Source organism: Oncorhynchus clarkii, chromosome 16 (genome assembly GCF_045791955.1).
Source record: "Oncorhynchus clarkii lewisi isolate Uvic-CL-2024 chromosome 16, UVic_Ocla_1.0, whole genome shotgun sequence".
Lineage (NCBI taxonomy): Eukaryota > Metazoa > Chordata > Actinopteri > Salmoniformes > Salmonidae > Oncorhynchus > Oncorhynchus clarkii.
The window spans coordinates 52,504,717-52,529,113 of NC_092162.1; the positions used below are offsets into that span (position 1 = coordinate 52,504,717).

A 24,397-nucleotide genomic window follows, 5' to 3' on the forward strand; every position below is an offset into this window, starting at 1 on the left:
GGACTTAGGGCTATCAGTTATCTCCAGTGGCATCCTATTTATGACCCCAAAACACTGACCCCTGGAGACACATTGTTGGGGCCAATAAGTAAGCATTTCACTTTAACTCCACCTGTTGTTTACAAAGCATGTGACAAATAAAATGTGATATGCACACATACCCACACCTGATGAGATGAAAGTTTATCAATAAAAATACCCTTTGGCTTTGGAGGAAGTGCAGGTATCTTTCAAACGTCTTTAATGGAATCGTCATCGTTCTCCTCAAATATGATTGGCTGCCGCTCCGCCCATTTTAGGGCCAACCAGAGTTCAGTTTACCGTCATTCCTCATGCGCTCTTCCTTCGCGTTGTCTCTGCCTTCAAAAGACATTTGGACGAAGGGCAGGCCACTTCCACTTCAGGAAAAACGGATATTTTTCCAGATAAATATTTCATGTTGCTTAATTTGAATGGAAGAAGGCGCTATCAAGTCAAGTGGTGTCCAACCTACCACTTCAAACAGAACGGCCTCGTCTCGCTCTCAAGTCAATCGTTTACTACTTCCTTATAGTTATAGCAGCTAGATATTTTTTTTAACAAGGATTTGAACTCCAGCTAGCGGTGGGTCTAAGTTAGCTAGCTAACTGGAAACGCAGTTATTAACCTTCTTGAATAGCAGGAAGTGGTTTATATTTTAAGCTCTTTTCTAACGCTTTGAATAGCTGATGCCCCTAAAGTTAGCTAGCTGCTATCTCGTTTCTTTTGGTTTCCACTGCCTGGAAATATTGCTTGGATTCGCAACCAGCTAAGTTAACGTTGGCTAGTTTGACAGTTATTATTTTAGTTAATGTATTGTTTTCCTATGCATTAATCGAGATAGTCTACTTCTAAAGTAGCTAGGAGGCTAAAGAAGCATCCTTAAACAAGGAAGTCAGAATTAACTATGCCAATTGTACCATTGTTTTTGTTCAATACCATGTAGTGAGAGGGTGACTCACTGGAGGCTTTTTTAAATTGCACGTAGTAGTTTGAGCTGCAGTGGGCACGAGCAAATAGCGCAATTTATCGTCAATACCAATCTTCGCAGTTTTTCCATCTTTTGTCTCGTATTTCGATAGTTAGGATAGATCGCAATCCAGTTGACTGAAGGGCAAAATGATTCCAGACAAAGCACCGAAGGAGGACGTATTTCATGCAGGAGGAGACTTAAAGAAGGATGCTCATGTACCCAACTTTGAGAAGTACAAAGAACTCTACCTGAAATCTATTGAACATCCAGATGGTAGGTTTATTTACAAACACATTTAAATAAAATGGAATTAGTCACATGCGCCGAATACAAGCGGTGTAGACCTTACAATGAAATACTTGCAAGCCCCAAACCAAAAATGCAGTTTAAAAAAATACAAATACGAAATAAAGGTAACAAGTAGTTAAAGAGCAGCAGTAAAATAAAACAATAGCGAGATTATATACAGGGTTAGTCGAGGTAATGTGTATGTAGGGTTATTAAAGTGACTATGCATATATAATAACGTAAAGGGGGCGCGGCAATGTAAATACTCTGGGTAGCCATTTGATTAGATGTTCAGGAGTCTTATGGCTTGGAGGTAGAAGCCTCTTGGACGTAGACTTGGAACTCCGGTACCACTTGCGGTGTGGTAGCAGAGCGAGCAGCCTATGGCTGGGGTGGCGTATCAAAGCCTTGTGGAAATAAAAGTATTGCATGAACAAAACCTTTGATTTATACCAGCAGTAGGTCTTGTTTTACTTCAGTCCCAAGTGTATAGATTTTGCCAGCATATCTTTCACATATCTATGCTAGTGTGCATGTAACTCTACTTGTCTTGCTTCATGTTTGCTTTTTTTCTGTAACATGGTTTAGACATTTGGGAAAATCTTACTCCGAAGCTTTCCAACAACTGTGAGCATGTCAAGGAAATGTGACACAGGAAATGAATCTGACATTTGTGTGTTTTCTGGTGGTGGAGGATGATTGTCCCTATCAGCCACCTGTCATGTGTCATCATAATGGCCCTTCATTATGTTTCCTTATTCCAGAGTTCTGGGGTGACATTGCAAATGACTTCTACTGGAAGTCGAAGCACACGGGCCAGTTCATGGACTACAACTTTGACGTGACGAAGGGGGAGATCTACATCAAGTGCATGGAGGGGGCCACCACCAACATCTGCTACAACGTCCTGGACTGTAACGTTCATGAGAGGGGGCTAGGGGACAAAGTGGCATTCTACTGGTGTGTGTCAAATCAAATCTTATGGGTCACACACGGTTAGCAGATGTTGTTGTGAAATGCTTGTGACACTAGTTCCGACAGTGCAGCAATATCTAACAAGTAATCTTAACAATTCCACAACTTTCTAATACACAAATCTAAGTAATGGAAAAAGAATATATAAATATATGGATGAGCAATGACTCAGCGGCTTAGGCAAGATGCAATAGATGGTATAAAATACAGTTTATACATATGAGATGAGTAATGCAAAATATGTGAACATTATTAAAGTGACTAGTAGTCCATTTAATGAAGTGGCCAATGACTTCAAGTCTGTATGTAGACAGCATCCTCATTGTGTTAGTGATGGCTGTTTAACAGTGATGGCCTGTGTATGTGTGTTAAAAGGGGTTACGGAGGCTGTCAAAGCACGCTCTCCTTGGACATTGTCTGGTTCACTGTTTGAGATTGCCCCTCTGGAACAATTTGATGGAATGCTAGGACAGGAGGCTGAATGCTTCTACAATGATCCTCGGTCCTTTGTCTCTGGTCTTGTCTGAAATGACTAGTGCTCAAGACCCCCGCCCCCCTCTTTTGTAAAGCCAGCCCCAGGTCAGCGATGTCCTCATAAATGAATAGTGAATCTATGAGGACGGAATGGGCTTCTAGTGCTGGGTGGGTTATTTAGGGATGTGGTTGCTATTTGTGTGTTTTGTTGGTATGAGTGAATAGGAGAGCTTTGAAGTTGAGACACAATACACACATGCTCTTTGCTCACCCCATTAACCACACTAGACTAGGTAATTTAGACCACAGGGAACTGACATGCTGCAGCTTTGATATGCTCTAGTCTCAAGTGTAATTGTCTTGTCTTGCAAATTGTTGTGCATTTACCAGTTGATGTCTAATGATGAACAGCATTGGGCCTACACTTGACTTTGACTGCGTAGGGTTACTCTGAGGTCTCAACTTAACTGATTTTAGATAACTGACTTCTCACTACAGGAGATGTTTTTCTCACTAGTAGCATTTTGAAGTGTATTCCTTGCCGACAGGCTAGTCATTACAGTTATTGAAGTTGGGAGAGATTTTGTATAGCTTAGACATTTCTTTGTCCCACGTTGCTGTAGCGTAAAAGGCAATGCTCTCTGCAGTCCAGTGCTCATGACTCAAGTGTGAATGTCTGTCCTATCAGTTCCAATGTACTGTCAGCCATACCATTAGATTTGCCCTGCTACTTCTCAGCTTATTCAATCCATTGGATATGTCCTTTTGTTGTAATAGGCAAGCTTTTTGTCTGGGGATAGCCTACTTTAGCTGTTTTGTCCCTAAATGATCTAATTTGTATTATAAACTGGGTAGTTCGAGCCCTGAATGCTGATTTTAAATGAAAGTTGTGGTATATCAGACCGTATACCATGGGTATGACGAAACATTTATTTTTACAGCTCTAATTACATTGGTAACCAGTTTATAATAGAAATAAGGCACCTCGGCGGGGTTGAGATATATGGCCAATATACAACGGCTAAGGGCTGTGTCTTGCCTTAGCTTTGGTATATTGGCCATATACCACACCCCCTCGGGCCTTATTGCTTAACTATAGTTTGATTATTTAGTGCATGTGTAGGTACTAGGCAGGCCTATGTTTTTGTCTGTCCTCTGCCAACCTCAACAGAGTTGGTGTCTTTGTCATCTGTACTTTGACATCTTGAACGTGAGTGGAAAGATTTTTTTTCCCTGCTGACTATTTATAGGAGTGTGTGTGTGTTTCGCCACACTCTGTCACCACCGAAGAGAGGGGATCTGTTTGGATGACCTTGGCCTACTAGCAATGGTGTAGTTTTCTGCCAATGAGCAGAATGCAGATCACAAACATAAATCTAAAAGGGAGCAGTGGGCAGTCTCTAGTGAGAGATCCATGTTGTGTGAAAGCAGAGCTTTGCATGGGTATTTTCCTCCTCGCGCTCTTGCACTTAAACCGTTGTGAGATAACCGTGGCCCTCTACGGTATCTGGGAGGCATATTGTGTTGCACAATAGGAAAGACCAAACTCGGCCTTTCCTTTAGATTTCCTATTAGACACGGCTGCGTTGTTTATATTAAGCAATGTGTGTCCTGGACTGGAGAGGAGAACTTGTGTTAATCTAAATTCTATTAAGTTTATCATAAGGCTATGTGCTGTTTGCTCAAATGCATTTGCTACCTCAAATGAGAAATCCATTATCTTCTGTCTGGCAGAGTTACCTTGTTAATTTGAGTGTGAAAGTATGGCAGAGCAACAACACAATTAGTGATTGTTGTCCTTGGGTGGAATGTGGGCTGATTGGGTGAACTTGGTTAGAGTGAGTTTTGCTCTAATTTCTCAGCAGGCTCTAGGGGCTCTTGCTATGGGCCAGTGGGATAAGAGGGCCAACTGTAAGAAGGGACACAGTGCTTTAACCTCAGTCTAAGCCGTTGGGTGGGGGCGGGGGACTAAGCTAACATGGACTTGTTTCAAGATGGTCATACCATGGATGATTTAGGACCCCTTTATATATGATTTGATAAAATTGAATTGGACCTTTTACTACTATAGCCTATAGAAACACATTCATAAATGGCAAGAGACAGCCAAAAAATGAGGAATTAGGTCTCTGTTCTATACCTAGGCGATGTATAAGAAAGCTCAGAAAATAGTTTTTTTTTGTACACATTTAACCCCTTATTTTTGGTGGCACAAATCTACCTTCATTCTTCCATTCGCTTGTATGGGTTCCCTTCAGACGGGTCCTGTGACACTTGTGGGGGTGTAGAGCAAAACGGAGAACAACAACATGTTTGTGAGTCTCCCCTTTCCATAGAGTGGCCATAATAGCACTGTAGGCCAAACCGCTTGGATGTTAGACTTTTTCGTGAGAAGACTGATTTTTCGGGATGTCTTATGGTCTAACGAACACCGCTGTAGCGCGGCCATAGGCGGATGACTGAGACGTAGCCCATGCAATATCTCTCAAGCTGACATCTCTAGCTTAAACTGACGGTTTCTGAAGCAGATTTTTGTATTTTGATACTTAGATTGAAGCACGGTAGTCGATAGACTCTTAAGGATTAACAGTGGTACAATCCTGCTCAGTAACCACACCATCCCAAATTCTACCGTAAGTGCGCACACTGCCATTTTAAGAGCTTGTCCTTAGTTTGCCAGTCATGCGTTTCTCGTTTTTAAAGGCGATTCCAGAGACTAACGATTCCACAGCTCAGGCACATTGCTGAGTAAAGCAGAGAGCCACAATGTCACAGTTTATTACTTTATCTGTAGGCACATGAGATACTTAGCTAGAATTTATCCACCTTGAATATTAGCTTTGTGAGCATGTTGGTGTGCTTGAATGTTTTGAGTTTGAGTAGAAAGCAGAGGTTTAGTATTACTTCTTCTTCCCAAAAATGTTTTGGGGGGGATAACATCTACAGTGCCTTCAGAAAATATTCATACACCTTGACTTCAACATTTTTGTTGTTACACCCTGAATTAAAAATGGATTAAATAGTTGTTTTTTTCACACATCTACACAATAACCCATAATGACAGTGAAAACTTGTTTTTAGAAATGTTTAAAATGTAAATATCTTATTACGTAAGTATTCACACCCCAAAGTTAATACTTTTGTCAGCGATTACAACTGTGAATCTTAAGAGCTTTCCAACCCTGGATTATACAACATTTGTCCATTTTATTCTTATTTAAAATTATTCAAGCGCTGTCAAGTTGATCATTGTTAGACGGCCATTGTCAAGTCTTGCCATAGATTTTCAAAACAGTAACTAGATTACTCAGGAACATTCAATGTCGTCTTGGTAAGCAACTCCAGTGTATATTTGGCCTTGTGTTTTAGGTTATTGTCCTGCTGAAAGGTCTCCAAGTTGTAGAAACATCTCAAGGATGATCAATGGAAACAGGATGCACCTGAGCTCAATTTTGAATCTCATAGCAAAGGGTCTGAATACTTATGTAAATAAGGTATTTATATTTTAAAGTTCTAAAAACCTGTTTTTGTGTTGTCATTATGGGGTATTGTGTGTAGATTGGGGATTTTATTTAGTTAATCCATTTTAGAATGCGGCTGTAACGTAACTGGAATAAGAGAAGGCGTCTAAATGCTTTCAGAATGCACTGTATCTCTGTATGATATCTATGTTGGTCCCCTTACAGGGAAGGGAACGAGCCTGGCGACGAGATGACGGTGACATACAGAGAGCTGCTCCAGCAGGTTTGCCAGTTTGCCAATGTGCTCAAGTCCCAGGGGGTGAAGAAGGGCGACCGCGTGTCCATCTACATGCCAATGGTGGTGGAGCTGGTGGTGGCCATGCTGGCTTGTGTGCGCATCGGGGCTGTGCACTCAATCGTGGTGAGTAACTAACAACCTACACCTAAACTGTCTGGATTAGGCCTGTTTAGTTTTGTCAAGATACTAGTGTCTTGATACGATAGCAGATTTTCCGTATCAAAAAAACGAAACACGAAGCAGACTTCATGATCCTTTAAAATCCTACTTTATGTAAAATATTGTGTGCTATAGCTTGCGAAATAACAAGTGACTCTGGGGGACCACATGAGGCTGTTTTCCAACATTAGGACTGTTTTGCTTCATGTTTTAGTTTCCTTTTCTTACTGACGTCATACTGGTATCATTGACAACCCTAAAACATATAGACACATCATACCAGCCGGATTTATACCGTCATTAAAGTGCACTTCAGCGACCTTGAATTAGTAGGTGAAGTGGCTGTAATACCCATTTTGCCTGCTTTTTCCTCATAGACTTAGAAGGAACATATCTATCAACACCCTACAAGGCAAACAGAATAGGCAAACACTTTAGAGTGCATTTGCACACAGTGCACAGTGTATTTGATGTGTGTATTTCTGTGTGTACACTATCCAGTTTGCAGGCTTTTCGGCAGAGTCGCTGTGCGAGAGGATCCTGGACTCCCAGTGCTCGTTGCTGATCACGGCCGGTGAGACTGCAAACTAAACTGCAGTAATAAAGAGACACTTATTAGATTGGATTACAGTGCCACAGATTATCCCCTGACCCCCTAATCCACAGTGTTAATTAGCGTGGCTTTGTACTCATCATAGTGAGCCCAGCCCACTGTACAGGCCTACTGCATCACTGTACAGCTTTGGATTTGGAGTGACGCTAATCGGATAACCACCATAACCTCTTTAGATGGTGACCCATTGTGAGTGACTGGGTGTGGTCCTGGGCAATTTTGGTCTATGGCTGAAGACTGTTACCAGGGGAATTAAGTGAATAAAAAATGTTGCACGTTAGCGACACCCGTTGGCTGCTGTTCAATTACACTAGAACCCAGACATGTATTCGTTTGACATCCTAAAACATTTTGGAGCTGAGCACGCAATACTAAAATGTTTTGCCACATATGAATATAATCTAAGAATCATTCATTTTTGTTGTCAGCGGATTTTAAAATATCAATATGAAGATTGTTCCCAGGTTGTGACAGGTTTATGCCAATGCAGTCAGACCGGCAGTACCAGTGAAGTCCTGTCGATAGCAATCACTGCCCTGCCTTTCTCTCATTGATCGGTGTGCACCCTTTGACCTCATCCGTTCTGAACTCCCCCACCCCCATCTCTCTCAGATGGCTTCTACAGAGGAGATAAGCTAATCAACCTGAAGGTGATCGCTGACGACGCACTACAGAAATGCAGGGACAAGTAAGGACACACTTTCTATCTGACTAGCTAGTCGCGTATACAGACTTCTACTCTCTGTTTGCTAGATATTTACAACACATCCTTGCCGATAGATACCTGTATGTTTACTTGGAGAGGGTCATGCAGACTTTGTTCATGTGAATCACAACTCTGTCCTTTTACTTTGTCTCTTCCTCTACTCTTTCACACTGCCCCACTCTCTTCTCCATCTGTCAGGAGTTTCCCAGTACAGAGGTGTATCATGCTTAAACACCTGTCCAAGGAGGTGGAGGCCATTCCCCTCAGCTCTCAGTCTCCCCCAGCCAAGCGGCCCTGTCCTGACCTGCAGGTGAGACCACCAGAAAAAGCTCTCTCACGCCCCACAGTCTCTCTACAGGGTTCTATTCATTAGGGCACACCATTGCAAAGAAAATTGCGACGGAAATGTTTGTTATTGGACAATTTTTGTATTTTATTTTTTGACTCCTTCTCCCCGATATTCGTGGTATCCAATTGGTAGTTAGTCTTGTCCCATCGCAACAACTCCCCTACGGACTCGGGAGAGGCAAAGGTAGAGAGCCATGCGTCCTCCGAAACACGACCCTGCCAAGCCACACTGCTTCTTGACATCCTGCTCTCTTAACCCGGAAGCCAGCCGCACCAATGCGTCAGCGGAAACACCGTACAACTGGCGACCGAAGTCGGCATGCATGCGCCTGGCCTGCGCGATAGGACAAGGACATCCCAGCCGGGATGAGACAGCCTGGGATCGAAACCGGGTCTGTAGTGACGCCTCTAGCACTGCACTGCAATGCAGTGCCTTAGACCGCTGTCCTTCCCTGTTAGTTTTTTTTCCGGTTGGTGCCTAATGAATACGACCCCTGTGTTCATAGGGCAGGTTTAGGGCACCTTTAACATTTGCTGCTGTTTAATTAATATATACAGTGCCTTGCGAAAGTATTCGGCCCCCTTGAACTTTGCTACCTTTTGCCACATTTCAGGCTTCAAACATAAAGATATAAAACTGTATTTTTTTGTGAAGAATCAACAACAAGTGGGACACAATCATGAAGTGGAACGACATTTATTGGATATTTCAAACTTTTTTAACAAATCAAAAACGGAAAAATTGGGCGTGCAAAATTATTCAGCCCCCTAAAGTTAATACTTTGTAGCGCCACCTTTTGCTGCGATTACAGCTGTAAGTCGCTTGGGGTATGTCTCTATTAGTTTTGCACATCGAGAGACTGACATTTTTTCCCATTCCTCCTTGCTAAACAGCTCGAGCTCAGTGAGGTTGGATGGAGAGCATTTGTGAACAGCAGTTTTCAGTTCTTTCCACAGATTCTCAATTGGATTCAGGTCTGGACTTTGACTTGGCCATTCTAACACCTGGATATGTTTATTTTTTAACCATTCCATTGTAGATTTTGCTTTATGTTTTGGATCATTGTCTTGTTGGAAGACAAATCTCCGTTCCAGTCTCAGGTCTTTTGCAGACTCCATCAGGTTTTCTTCCAGAAGGGTCCTGTATTTGGCTCCATCCATCTTCCCATCAATTTTAACCATCTTCCCTGTCCCTGCTGAAGAAAAGCAGGCCCAAACCATGATGCTGCCACCACCATGTTTGACAGTGGGGATGGTGTGTTCAGCTGTGTTGCTTTTACGCCAAACATAACGTTTTGCATTGTTGCCAAAAAGTTCAATTTCGGTTTCATCTGACCAGAGCACCTTCTTCCACATGTTTGGTGTGTCTCCCAGGTGGCTTGTGGCAAACTTTAAACGACACTTTTTATGGATATCTTTTTGCCACTCTTCCATAAAGTCCAGATTTGTGCAATATACGACTGATTGTTGTCCTATGGACAGAGTCTCCCACCTCAGCTGTAGATCTCTGCAGTTCATCCAGAGTGATCATGGGCCTCTTGGCTGCATCTCTGATCAGTCTTCTCCTTGTATGAGCTGAAAGTTTAGAGGGACGGCCAGGTCTTGGTAGATTTGCAGTGGTCTGATACTCCTTCCATTTCAATATTATCGCTTGCACAGTGCTCCTTGGGATGTTTAAAGCTTGGGAAATCTTTTTGTATCCAAATCCGGCTTTAAACTTCTTCACAACAGTATCTCGGACCTGCCTGGTGTGTTCCTTGTTCTTCATGATGCTCTCTGCGCTTTTAACGGACCTCTGAGACTATCACAGTGCAGGTGCATTTATACGGAGACTTGATTACACACAGGTGGATTGTATTTATCATCATTAGTCATTTAGGTCAACATTGGATCATTCAGAGATCCTCACTGAACTTCTGGAGAGAGTTTGCTGCACTGAAAGTAAAGGGGCTGAATAATTTTGCACGCCCAATTTTTCAGTTTTTGATTGGTTAAAAAAGTTTGAAATATCCAATAAATGTCGTTCCACTTCATGATTGTGTCCCACTTGTTGTTGATTCTTCACAAAAAAATACAGTTTTATATCTTTATGTTTGAAGCCTGAAATGTGGCAAAAGGTTGCAAAGTTCAAGGGGGCCGAATACTTTCGCAAGGCACTGTACCTTATCACTTTAATGTTAAATCCCTACTATGTTTGTATTTCACGTATCTCCAGAAACAGTCAACACGTTTGGCTTTTTCTCTTTGGTTTTGTGTACAATGAAGTGTAGATAGTCCATCGGCGAAGTCGGTACGGCTTTGTCTCGATGTCATGGTTCAAATGACATGAAGCCACCCCTTTTTATGTTTGTTCAAATAGGCCTAACCGTCTCCATTAACCCCTTCTAGCAGGAGAAACAGAAAGACAGAGTAAAGAAAATCCGTCCCGTCCCTCAGGTATTTCAGATTTCCCTGAGCTTGAATTCTCTCCATTTCTTGTCCTTTTCTTCTTAACACCTGTCTGATCTACTTGTCAGCGGTAGGCTAACCCTGGGGGTGGAGCCTGTTACACACCTCTCTGTCTGTTTGTCTGTGGTCTGTCAGCTCACACCGGTCAGGGGTCCCTTACCTGATCTCTGTCTAGCTTTAGGCTTTACTTTCGCTGTACTTAAAGCTGCAATATGTAACTTTTTGGGTTACCTGACCAAATCCACATAGAAATGTGTGTTATAGATTTGTCACTAATTGAGAGCAAGTCTAAGAAGCGGTAGATGTGAGTTTTTTTGTGGCGGCAGGTAGCCTAATGGTTAGAGCGTTGGGCCAGTAACCGAAAGGTCAAATCCCCGAGCTGACGAGGTAAAAATCTGTCGGTCTACCCCTGAACGAGGCAGTTATCCCACCGTTCCCCGGTAGGCCGTCATTTGTAAATAAGCATTTGTTCTTAACTGACTTGCCTATTTAAATATTAAAATATTTCTATCCTTCCCGTTCTTATGTGTCGCTTTTGAGTCTTACTTTCAAACAGCTGAAAATACAATATTTTTGGTTATGGAAATTATATTTCACTGCTTGTATTGTCACAAACTGAAATTAGGCAAACTATTAGAATTTTACCAACCAGGAAATGTCTGACCAATTTCTGTGTAGTGCATCTTTAAGATGGTGATAAAGGTTTGACCTGAAAGAAACTGTTTACATGCACACTAATAATTCGACCTTAAACTGATTGTGGCAGTTGGCAAATTATGCAATAGTCATGTAAACGCCTTAGCAGAGTATCTTAATTGGCGTAAGGTCAAAATCGAAGTAAACATACGGCGATTTAAAACGACTGATTTTCTGAGCAATATTCTGAATTATTAAGCCCTGTAAACACCGTAATCGGCGTTCCAGCGGTGTAGTTGATCGTTGCATGTGGTAGCACCAGCCGAGCGAGCCAACCGCTTTAGTGTGAGTGAAGTGAGTTTGGAACAACTGAATGTATGGGTCTTAGAAGTAGTTTTCACATGTCCGAACTGTGAATCAAATATGCTTCCCAAAAATAACATGCTGTGGTAGAACGTTTATTTTGATTGCGTTTTTTCTGCATTTATCAGAGTGCCATCAAGTAGCCTGATTTCAGATGTGTCCATATAAACAGGATTGTTAAATAAATCATTCTTCTTACAAAGCATGTCAACTTTTATTCAAACTATTGTATTAATCTGACTATCCACAATAATCGCATTATTGTGTGCAAGTAACCACACTCACTGAAGGATAAACAATGACTAAGGTTTCAGATAAGAGGTAATTGACCCCTGACTCCATGTAGATGTAATTGATCACTCATACTGTAAGTGTGGTCTTTCATTTCATGTTTCAGATGATGTCTGTTTTTTTAAAGTCTTATTGAGATTGTGCACCACTGTCAATATACACTCAGTTTATTAGGTACACCCATCTTGTACTGGGTCGGACCCTCATTTTCCTCCAGAACAACCCGAATTCTTTGGGGTGTGGAACTGTTGTTCAGTTGGTATCAAGGGACCTAACCATTTCCCACACCATTACACCGCCAGCCTGTACCGGTGACAGCAGGCAGGATGGGGCTGTGGACTCGGGCTGCTTACGCCAAATCCTGATTCTGCCATCAGCATGACGCAACAGGAACCAGGATTTGTCGGACTAGGCAATATTTTTCCACTCCTCAATTGTCCACTGTTGGTGCTGGAGCCGCTTCTTGTTTTTAGCTGATGGGGGTGGAGCCCGGTGTGGTCGTCTGTTTCCATAGCCCATGAGTGACAAGGACCGACTAATTGCGCGTTCCGAGATGCAGTTCTGCACACCACTGTTGTACTATGCAGTTAATTGCCTTTTTATGGCCCGCCTGTTGGCTTGCGCAATTCTTGCCATTCTCCTTCGACCTCTCTCATCAATGAGCTGTTTTCACCCACAGGACTGCTGCTGACTGGATGTTTTTTGTTTGTCACGCCATTCTCAGTAAACCCTAGACACTGTCGTGCGTGAAAAGCCCAGGAGACTCGTCATTTCTGATACTGGAAGGGTGCACCTGGCACCGACATTAAGTTACTTTGGTCACTTGTTTGACCCATTCTATAACGTTCAATCAAATAGTAAGTAAATGCTCCGATGCCTGTCTGCCTGCTTTATATAGCAAGCCATGACCATTGACTGTGTTTTGACTATGTAGGAGTGAACCATTTTTGTGAACAGGTTGTTGTACCTAATAAACTGGCCACTGAGTGTATATCAATACATGTGCAACACTATCAATGTTATGCATATTTCAGAAAAAAATTCAAGAAATGTAGGGCCCTACCCATATTTCTAGAACATCTATTCCGTGTATTTCATTAGCCCCACCCATATAGTGACCATTAACCCCTGATAGCAGCATTTTTGGAAAGTAATTTTATTGTGAACTCTAGGAGTTAAAACCTTTAACTTCTCTCACCATTGTTTCACAGACTGTTCAAGTGTAAACAACGCTTCACTTAGACTTCCCATAACCTTTTTATAGCTCTCGTATTTTGTCTTATTTGAGCATGTTTGATTTGAGCTAACATTCTCACTCCTGATTTAGGGATTAGAAACATTTACATGTTTCTTCCTACTGCTATCAATTAGGCTTGGTTGTTGCTCTTGACTGAATAGAATCAAAGTAAGATTAGACTTTGTTTTTTCCTATGATCGTTATCAGGATGTCTTGATGTGGTCTCTCTCGAGCTGTAAAAATGCAGGTTTCCATGTCATTGTGTGGTTTTTACCAGTGTGTGTGGTTCCGCCAGGTGCCGTGGAACCCTGAGGTGGATCAGTGCTGGCTCAGCCTGCTGAGTGGTGTGTCTGAGGAATGTGAACCAGAGTGGTGTGACTCTGAAGATCCCCTCTTCATCCTCTACACCAGCGGCTCCACCGGGAAACCCAAGGTACACATGCTATGCAGCAGTGGCACTCTGTTTCTAACTCCCTTTCTCTCTTCTCACGGTTTGATATAGATTTTTGCACTCTGTCTTCACATACTGCTGTGGTGATCATGTGTCTTTGTAATCAGGGTGTGCTGCACACGATTGGTGGCTATATGCTCTACGTGGCCACCACCTTCAAACTGGTGTTTGACTACCATCCTGAGGATGTGTACTGGTGCACGGCCGACATCGGCTGGATCACGGGCCACTCCTACATCACCTACGGGCCCCTGGCTAACGGGGCCACCAGTGTCCTGGTGAGTGGATGGCCACAGGCTTAATACTGTTATTTAGAGGAGGAAGAGGGCTGTCTGAAATGGAACCTTATTCTGTTTGGAATCTGGTCTAAAGTAGTGCACTATATATAGGGAATAGGGCCCTGGTGTAAAGTAGTGCACTATATATAGGGCCCTGGTCTAAAGTAGTGCAAATAGTTGAAGTCGGAACTCCATAAATTTCGTTTTAAGAAACTATAGTTTTGGCAAGTCGGTTAGGACATCTACATTGTGCATGACAAGTAATTTTTCCAACAATTGTTTACAGATTATTTCACTATCACAATTCTAGTGGATCTGAAGTTTACATACACTAAGTTGACTGTGCCTTTTAAACAGCTTGGGAAATTCCAGAAAATGTCATGGCTTTAGAAGCTTCTGATAGGCTCATTGACATCATTTGAGTCAATTGGAGGTGTACCTGTAGATGTATTTGAAGGCCTACCTTCAAACTCAGTGCCTCTTTGCTCGACCTCATGGGAAAATGAAAATAAATCAGCCAAGACCTCAGGGAAAAAAACTGTAGACCTCCACAAGTCTGGTTCATCCTTGGAAGCCATTTCCAAACTCCTGAAGGTACCACGTTAATCTGTACAAACAATAGTACGCAAGTATAAACACCATGGGACCACGCAGCTGCCATACCGCTCAGGAAGGAGACGCGTTCTGTCTCCTAGAGATGAACGTACTTTGGTGCGAAAAGTGCAAATCAATCCCAGAACAACAGCAAAGGACCTTGTGACGATGCTGAAGGAAACATGTACAAAAGTATCTATATTCACAGTAAAACGAGTCCTATATTGACATAACCTGAAAGGCCGCTCAGAAAGGAAGAAGCCGCTGCTCCAAAATCGTCATAAAAAAGCCAGACTATGGTTTGCAACTGCACATGGGGACAAAGATCGTACTTTTTGGAGAAATGTCCTCTGGTCTGATGAAACAAAAATAGAACAGTTTGGCCATAATGACCATCGTTATGTTTGGAGGAAAAAGGGGGATGCTTGCAATCCAAAGAACACCATCCCAACCGTGAAGCACGGGGGTGGCAGCATCATGTTGTGGGGGTGCTTTGCTGCAGGAGGAACTGGTGCACTTCACAAAATAGATGGCATCATGAGGTAGGAAAATTGTGGATATATTGAAGCAACAAGACATCAGTCAGGAAGTTGAAGCTTGGCTGCAAATGGGTCTTCCAAATGGACAATGACCCCAAGCATACTTCCAAAGTTGTGGCAAAATGGCTTAAGGACAACAAAGTCATAAAAGCTGAAATAAATAATTCTCTCCTATTATTCTGACATTTCACATTCTTAAAATAAAGTGGTGATCCTAAGTGACCTAAGACTTTTTACTAGAATTAAATGTCAGGAATTGTGAAACAGAGTTTAAATGTATTTGGCTAAGGTGTATGTAAACTTCCCACTTCAACTGTATATAGGGAATATAGGGCCCTGGTCTACAGTTGTGCACTATATATAATGTCGTATGACCTTCAATGTGTCTAAAACGTCCATAGTCCATTTGGACAAATGTTAGGGATTTGTTTTATAACCAAGTCATGGTTTTATTGACTAATATCATAAAGCGACTCATAAAAATGTGTGTGAACAGGAGGGGAAGATGAAAGGGGATGTTATTTTCTACCTCTACTTCCTCCTGTAGTTCAGACAGCTAATGATGACTTAGGTTATGATCATGAGGTTGTGTTTACACCATCTGGCTCGGTTTTGATGTGAATTTGATACATGTTCAGTTCGAGGGTCTGCCCACCTATCCGGATGTCAGCCGCATGTGGGAGATAGTCGACAAGTACCAAGTCACCAAGTTCTACACGGCGCCCACAGCCATCCGCCTCCTCATGAAGTATGGGAGCGAGCCGGTCCAGAAGTGAGTCTCCACACTCTTGGCTCATTCAGCCTGTTCCTCACCAGGATTGTGTTCATTAGGGCACACTGTAACAAAACGGTTCAAATTGAACAGTACCTCCTTGTTTGACCCTGTTTTTTTAAAGTAATTTCTATCCTGTTGAACATGACCTAGGCCTGAGTATGATGGGGCTTCATAGTACAGAAGAAGCATTCCTGTATCTACAGATTGAGTTCTCCATCTGTTTATATTATAATTTAATCCACTAGAGTCTAAGTTGGGGGGGTTCTACTAAACTATATGGAATTGGTTTAAGATGGTCATACCAAGAATCATTTAGCTATTTGAGTTTATGGACCCCTTAAGGCTGTGGTCACCAACAGCCTGTTGACTGGTCGATCTCCAAGGCATTCCTAGTCGATCGCCAAACATTTCTATTAAATAAACAAGGATACACCTTGTGTTTCTTTTTTATTTGTCCCTGGCTGTTGGCAGTAGGTGCACCCGTTTCAGCTGCTCTGTGTGCCGGGTAGGCAACATTTTGAACCATTTCATGTCTGAAATTACGAACTCTGCCTTTCCTGGGGGGAGCCAATCAAGTGCACTATAGGCCTTCCACTGGCCAATCGGATGGCTCAGACTACCGTGTCTGCAGTAACGTAGCAGGTGTAAAAGAAAGCTACAGCAAAGTTGATACTGTGAGATTTGCTGGTTGCTTGTTTTGAGTTTAAGGTTTTACTCGGCACTGTCAGCTTCATACATGGATAAACGGACATTCCCAAACAAAATCTAAAGGAAGTTTGTTCTGAAGTGTCTGTCCTATATCTGAGAGATATAAGAAAGTTTAGTTAAATATTTCTGATCTCCATATTTACTCAACTGGTATTGAGGGACCTTCAGACGAGGCTTGTGGGTGTCCTAGAGCAAAAAAGAGATTCACCTTTCCACAAAGGGGTCATATTAGTGTGTAGCCCAAACTGTTCAGATGCTACAGACAGAAGTTGGCAGATTGGATATACCAACTTCAGACAAGTCCTATGACTCTTGTGCGGGTTGTAGAGCAAAACCGAGAACACCATCTTTCCATAGCCCGAAAATGTCTCTTTGCCTGACAAACACCTCTCTAGCTTTGCCACCTTTCACAGCAGATGTGTAAGGCTGACATCGGCGGATGCAGTGGATTGAGATGCAGACCATGTTAAAACACATCTTTAGCTTAAACTGACAGATTCTGATGGATTTTTGTATTATGCTCATTAGATTTCCAAGGAGCCATGTTACCATGACCTGGATACAGCCCTTAGCTGTGGTATATTGGCAATATTCCCGAACACCTCCGAGGTGCCTTATTGCTCATATAAACTGGTTACCAGTGTAATTAGTGGTAAAAATACAAGTTTTCAGGGCTCAAACCACCCTGTTTATAAACTTACTATATGTATATATGTGTGTTGGCAAATGTCTGCATGTTTTGGTTTCGTCCTTTTGTCTGAGGCTATGGGGGTGTCTGTTAACCCTTTCCCTCCATGTGTGTGTGTCAGGTACAAGCGGGATTCTCTGAAGGTGCTGGGGACGGTGGGGGAGCCCATCAACCCGGAGGCGTGGCAGTGGTACTACAGCGTGGTGGGGGAGAAGAGGTGCCCCGTGGTCGACACCTTCTGGCAGACTGAGACCGTCAGCAGTTTATTATTATTTTTAATGAATATTATATTAACACACATCAAATTGTAATGTTACTGAATAGATTTTATTGAATAGAGTGGCTGCATTGCCGAATTCTCTTGACTCTCTACTTCACGCACATTTTTTTTGTCCCCTGTGGCGATGATCGGTCATTGACTGGCAACGTGTACCGAAGACATGATCGTTTTGTACAACAAACGTCTTTGTCTGTTGTAACAGTAGGCTATTACAAACATAAGCAGGACACCGACAGGCAGTCTGTGTGCTACTGCAATGTTCTTAGTTACAACAGACAGAAATAGCCTACATCCTAATATATTTTTGTAGTGTTGGTTCAAATCACTGTGGGCTTTTATTTCAGCTGTTCATAAATAAGGCAGAGAGGTTACATTTATCATGTTGATCAAAAAAATGTCAATGTGATCTGGTTCTTTAGCTCTGGGTAAGATGCTTCCTGTGGGGGCGGAATGGGGCGTTTACCTTCGGTCACGCAGTCTGTCTTGATTCAATACGTTAAAGACATGGATGAGTTTATTGAATGGACATCTTTCTGTAACTGTAATCTCTGTTCTGACTGAATCTCTTCCCATTGGCTTCTGTCTCAGGGTGGCCACGTGTTGACTCCTCTACCTGCTGCCACGCCCATGAAGCCTGGGTCTGCTGTAAGTGTTGTTATATTGACAGTATCAACTTCCCCATTCCTGCTCACTGAGATGCTCCCTCCCTGTCATCATGTGGGATAAGTTGGTCTAAATTGCCGGTCTTTTCCCATTTCTCCACCAGACGTTTCCTTTCTTTGGAGTTGTCCCTGCCATTTTGAATGAGTCTGGGGAGGAGCTTGAGGGACCAAGTGAGGGTTACCTGGTAAGACACCGGGAGCAATTGGTTATCCAGAAGTTTATGTAGAGATCTACCCAGTACTAAACATTAGATTAATTCTCACTCCAATATGCAATATTCTCACTGCAGTATGCTGTCGGCTGTCTATATTTGATGAAGTAGATCTTCACTACTTGTTTGACTTTGGACATCCTTGCTTCTTATCCCCCTCAGGTGTTCAAACAGCCCTGGCCAGGAGTCATGAGGACTGTGTTTGGGAACCACCAGAGGTTTGAGACCACCTACTTCGAGCAATTCCCAGGATACTACGTCACTGGTGACGGTAAGATGAGTCTAACATGGCTAACATCCTGAGCACCATTAATGACTGAAGTTTTGTAGAATAACTCCCATTTCCCATTTGTATTCTTTGAGTCTCATTGTGTCATGGACAGTGCGTTTTTTGTTTTTGTGTATACTAAATCAAGACCCTCTGTTGTTGACATGGAAACCACATTAATGTATTGCTGTTTTCCCCCCCAGGTTGCCGTAGAGATAAGGATGGGTATTACTGGATCACAGGGAGGATAGATGACATGTTGAATGTCTCAGGTGAGCACTTCCATCAGCTGGAGCTCTGTGAAATGTGATGTACAGTGTGTTGGAGTTGTCTGTACTGTAAGGTCTCTTGTCCTGTCATCTGCACTACTGCTAGTATAGTGCTCTAACAGGTTAATTTACAGTGCCTTGCAAAAGTATTCGGCCCCCTTGAACTTTGCGACCTTTTGCCACATTTCAGGCTTCAAACATAAAGATATAAAACTGTATTTTTTTGTGAAGAATCAACAACAAGTGGGACACAATCATGAAGTGGAACGACATTTATTGGATATTTCAAACTTTTTTAACAAATCAAAAACTGAAAAATTGGTCGTGCAAAATTATTCAGCCCCTTTACTTTCAGTGCAGCAAACTCTCTCCAGAAGTTCAGTGAGGATCTCTGAATGATCCAATGTTGACCTAAATGACTAATGATAAATACAATCCACCTGTGTGTAATCAAGTCTCCGTATAAATGCACCTGCACTGTGATAGTCTCAGAGGTCCGTTAAAAGCGCAGAGAGCATCATGAAGAACAAGGAACACACCAGGCAGGTCCGAGATACTGTTGTGAAGAAGTTTAAAGCCGGATTTGGATACAAAAAGATTTCCCAAGCTTTAAACATCCCAAGGAGCACTGTGCAAGTGATAATATTGAAATGGAAGGAGTATCAGACCACTGCAAATCTACCGTCCCTCTAAACTTTCAGCTCATACAAGGAGAAGACTGATCAGAGATGCAGCCAAGAGGCCCATGATCACTCTGGATGAACTGCAGAGATCTACAGCTGAGGTGGGAGACTCTGTCCATAGGACAACAATCAGTCGTATATTGCACAAATCTGGCCTTTATGGAAGAGTGGAAAGAAGAAAGCAATTTCTTAAAGATATCCATAAAAAGTGTTGTTTAAAGTTTGCCACAAGCCACCTGGGAGACACACCAAACATGTGGAAGAAGGTGCTCTGGTCAGATGAAACCAAAATTTAACTTTTTGGCAACAATGCAAAACGTTATGTTTGGCGTAAAAGCAACACAGCTGAACACACCATCCCCACTGTCAAACATGGTGGTGGCAGCATCATGGTTTGGGCCTGCTTTTCTTCAGCAGGGACAGGGAAGATGGTTAAAATTGATGGGAAGATGGATGGAGCCAAATACAGTACCATTCTGGAAGAAAACCTGATGGAGTCTGCAAAAGACCTGAGACTGGGACGGAGATTTGTCTTCCAACAAGACAATGATCCAAAACATAAAGCAAAATCTACAATGGAATGGTTCAAAAATAAACATATCCAGGTGTTAGAATGGCCAAGTCAAAGTCCAGACCGGAATCCAATCGAGAATCTGTGGAAAGAACTGAAAACTGCTGTTCACAAATGCTCTCCATCCAACCTCACTGAGCTCAAGCTGTTTTGCAAGGAGGAATGGGAAAAAATGTCAGTCTCTCGATGTGCAAAACTGATAGTGACATACCCCAAGCGACTTACAGCTGTAATCGCAGCAAAAGGTGGCGCTACAAAGTATTAACTTAAGGGTGCTGAATAATTTTGCACGCCCAATTTTTCAGTTTTTGATTTGTTAAAAAAGTTTGAAATATCCAATAAATGTCGTTCCACTTCATGATTGTGTCCCACTTGTTGTTGATTCTTCACAAAAAAAATACCGTTTTATATCTTTATGTTTGAAACCTGAAATGTGGCAAAAGGTCGCAAAGTTCAAGGGGGCCGAATACTTTCGCAAGGCACTGTATCTTGAGCTGGGGAAGGTATAGGACTACCACTACTAGAGCGCTGTCTGCTGTTGTGAAACATTAAAGGTTGTCTTCTAGTCATGGTGCATGTAAGAACCTTCTCTAACTTGTGATTTACAGTAGAGATCAGTGGACTGTTGTACTATATGATAATCCTGTGGGTTGTGTGTACATCAGGTCACCTGCTGAGCACGGCAGAGGTGGAGTCAGCCCTGGTGGAGCACGAGGCGGTGGTCGAGGCAGCGGTAGTTAGCAGGCCGCACCCTGTCAAAGGGGAGAGTCTCTACTGCTTCGTCACGCTTACCGAGGGAGTCGGCTTCAGCCGCACCCTGGAGGCCCAGTTAAAGAAACAAGGTATGTTTTGGTTTTATCTGTGTAAAGCCAACTACAGTACTGTCACTGAACATGAAGAGGATTGTCCTACACTGTCTGCATGCATCCCACACCGACAATATGTTTCTGTATTGGAGCTGATGACTAATGCGGTTTATCTGCTTTGACAGTGAGAGAGAAGATTGGTGCCATTGCCACTCCAGACTTTATACAGAATGCCCCAGGCCTTCCCAAGACCAGATCAGGTGAGAGCGTACCTTGGTTATGATTTTATTCTGTACGAACATGGTTTTGAATGTGAACATGTAACATTTTCCACTATGGCTTGATTTGAAAGGTGTTTTGAATGAGTGCTGGTAACTTCATTAGTGACTGACTTGCCTTTACTTCCCCCTCTGTGTACACAGGTAAGATCATGCGGCGTGTGCTACGTAAGATTGCCCGTAACGAGCGAGACCTGGGCGACGTGTCCACGCTAGCCGACTCCTCGGTCATCGAACTGCTCTTCCAGAACCACTGCTGTGGCGCAATGTGAGCTCACAACTACAGAGGAGGCCACAGTACCCTGACACTCTTACCGAGGCTGAACAGGGAGGAACAGGGAGGACGAGGAGCAGAAGGAGATGTATAAATGTAACTGTAGAGCCTTCACTGTCGGACTCGAGCCAACACTTGGGTAAAGAAACACAACAAAATCCCTCTAGTTTGTCAGCAGTTCAGTTCTCCCCTCTTGAGTACACTTAATGTACTATTAGATTCAAAAGGTTTTTGTTTTTTTAATTTTCTCCATTTGAACTATGTACACTTGTTATTTTGTCCTTTTTATTTCATTGCCGTTTGACAAAGGATTGCTATGCATGTTTGTCTGCACGCTTGAAATGTTTTAAGTTTTTGAGATGCATTTTCCACTCCAGCTTTGTCTTCTAGAGGCAGAGGGGGCTTGTGTACTAGTGTGTACTAGCAGAACTGCGCTGAACACTCCTCTTTCCTCTGTTTAGACTGGGTTGATTGTATTAGAAATAAATCCAAGGTCCCCCTTTGAAGAAATAGATGAAGGATAACTGAAGCCTTCATAAACCCTTTTATATGGCTGATGTCATTCACCAGCAACTGTCATGCTATTTCAGAGGGTCTGACGGGTAATGCCACACTAGATTCAACGACCTGTTCTATTACCCTTTATATATGGTATGGCTTTGCTTCTACACAGAGTGTACTAAACGTTAAGAACACCTTCTTAATATTGAGTTGCACCCCCTCCCTTACCCTCAGAACAGCCTCAATTCGTCGGGGCATAAACTCTACAAGGTGTCGCAAGCGTTCCACAGCTTTCACCTGGTCAGTCTGTCATGGAAAGAGCAGGTGTTTCTAATGTTTTGTAACTCAGTGTATATGATTTGTGAATAACTGATTTAGTCCTTGTAAAGGATTTCAAGACTTCATAAGTTGTTTAAAGTGGGACCAAACATAACATGCAAGACCCTGTTTAAATTTATTATAGTATTTTAAATAGTTTGAAATATCATTGTGTCCATGTGCCAACACTTAAAAAAGAAACAATTTTAACAGTAAGCTATTTGTTTTGAAAGCATTTGTCTGTATTATGTCACATGTTTTTCAGTTTTCTTTTTGTTGCCCCTTTGTATCAAAGTGACATGCAATAACAGTAAATGGACTGACTGATCTGTTTATTATTTTGGGATATTAACCTGTGTTCTAGGCACCAAATGGTAGAAAACAAACCAACAGGGAGAGACTACTATTTTTCATTTTATGTACAACTTTTGAAAATGTTTTCCATTGCATGTCCTAATGAGTACAACTCTGTGCTGGGCATGTTGGAGCGCTGTGATCGTTCTATTCATTCAGTTGCATCTCATCTCACACCTTTGCAGTGCTTCTTGACCTTTCCTATGTTTCCAGTAGATGGTGCTATTATTATACAAGACCTACAGTATACTGTGTTCAGTTATTATCTGTTTTTCATCATAAATTAATGATGCATATATCGATTGTTTCTTGAAAAAGATATCTAAATGCTTCATGGGCTTAGTTTAACTGGCATACACCATCAGAACCCTATAAGCTTGTTTTACTCAAATTTTTGTAAACAAACAATATATGTGCTCAAAACATGGTTAAATTGTAATATCAAGGATGGTCAGACATTGCAGCCATAGTGCTATCTATGAATTTCAGTGGTTCCATTTCTCCAGGCCCATCCTTCATCTTTTACAGAAACAAAGGCTATTGACTGCTTTGTTATTGTTTCAATTAAGAACTCTGGTTTTAAAGAACAGGATCTTTGGGTATATGACATAAAGAAGGATAGAGTCCTGTAGTGGCCAAAAGGCCATGTTCGCATTGGCAGCGCCGTTGAATACTTCCACCGTTTTAGTGTAGTCATTGGGTGGGACTTCCAATTTCATTGGCTGGTGACCCTGTTGGGGCATGTCCAACCGTGTCATCAGGAGGGATCAGCCAAACGTGAAGAAGAAAATTGACTACTTCGAAATGGAAATAGCCTCTATGGCACTGCCCGTGCTGTCACAAACGCTATAATGGCACAGATACAAAGACGAGTCCGCTATATAGTATCTGACTGAACATGACATGAGTCGATGTAATAATGGTATATTTAGTTCCTGAATCAGAATACACCATACTTCCATAATCAGCCTCACTGCTTTATGCTACGCTGACTGGGGGCTTCTTCATCTTGTCGATAATTGATATTTGTCTGCAATAATTGGCATTCTTTTTTCAAGATCACTTGGATTCATAAGATGAGTAAACCAGTGTCGCATCCATTTTTCTGGTCATTTGACTGAATCATAAAATAGTCTAATATTGGAAAGTGTGAATGTATTGAAGGATATGCTACTGCTGTAAATGAAGTAATTCTGTGTGTGCTGTCTGGCTTGCTTATATAATTGAGATGTAGCTGACCCGTTATTGTTTTGTATTGTTTGTTCATGCTCTGTTTCATCAATTGCCTATTTAACTGGAAGCCACCAGCCAGTATCCTGTAGAGTTGAAGATGAATAAATATATTAATGATCCACTCCCTCTTCATTGTGTTCTACTCACTGATTAATGTCTCCTAGAATGGAACCTGCCTTCTGTTTAAGTGGGACCAGCACCACCCTCAAGATGGCAGTGATAGAGCATAGATAAGACTTAGTAACTGTAGTAGTATCCTTTGTCATTGTGTGTAGACTGGAGAGAGGGTATACTCCACAGGAGGTTGGTGGCAACTTAATTAGTGAGGACAGGCTTGTATTGTCTGGAGTGCAATAAGTGGAATGCT

General features: G+C 42.2%; 1 protein-coding gene across 3 annotated transcripts; it reads left to right on the top strand.

The window, feature by feature from the left end:
• Positions 1-288: 288 nt before the first annotated feature.
• On the top strand, positions 289-24,151 carry LOC139368709 (acetyl-coenzyme A synthetase, cytoplasmic-like). 3 transcript variants are annotated; one of them, XM_071107978.1, is made up of 18 exons: positions 289-1,264; positions 2,044-2,239; positions 6,415-6,610; positions 7,148-7,220; positions 7,872-7,947; positions 8,164-8,275; positions 10,702-10,749; positions 13,584-13,721; positions 13,847-14,017; positions 15,789-15,922; positions 17,443-17,575; positions 18,190-18,246; positions 18,368-18,448; positions 18,638-18,746; positions 18,947-19,015; positions 20,932-21,108; positions 21,258-21,332; positions 21,495-24,151. In XM_071107978.1, exons 1-18 carry the CDS (start codon positions 1,138-1,140, stop codon positions 21,620-21,622), a joined length of 2,100 nt encoding a protein of 699 aa, XP_070964079.1. In that variant the 5' UTR covers positions 289-1,137; the 3' UTR covers positions 21,623-24,151. The 3 variants fall into 3 exon arrangements, with proteins under 3 accessions (XP_070964079.1, XP_070964080.1, XP_070964081.1); XM_071107979.1 differs by having other exon boundaries at positions 310-1,264; positions 10,705-10,749; XM_071107980.1 differs by lacking the exon at positions 10,702-10,749 and having other exon boundaries at positions 310-1,264.
• Positions 24,152-24,397: the final 246 nt, after the last annotated feature.

Coding starts and splice junctions, on each gene's coding strand:
- LOC139368709 (XM_071107978.1), top strand. CDS start 1,138: ATGATTCCAGACAAAGCACCGAAGGAGGACGTATTTCATGCAGGAGGA. Junction 2,240..6,414: donor GACAAAGTGGCATTCTACTG/GTGTGTGTCAAA, acceptor GTCCCCTTACAG/GGAAGGGAACGAGCCTGGCG. Junction 21,109..21,257: donor GGCCCAGTTAAAGAAACAAG/GTATGTTTTGGT, acceptor CTGCTTTGACAG/TGAGAGAGAAGATTGGTGCC.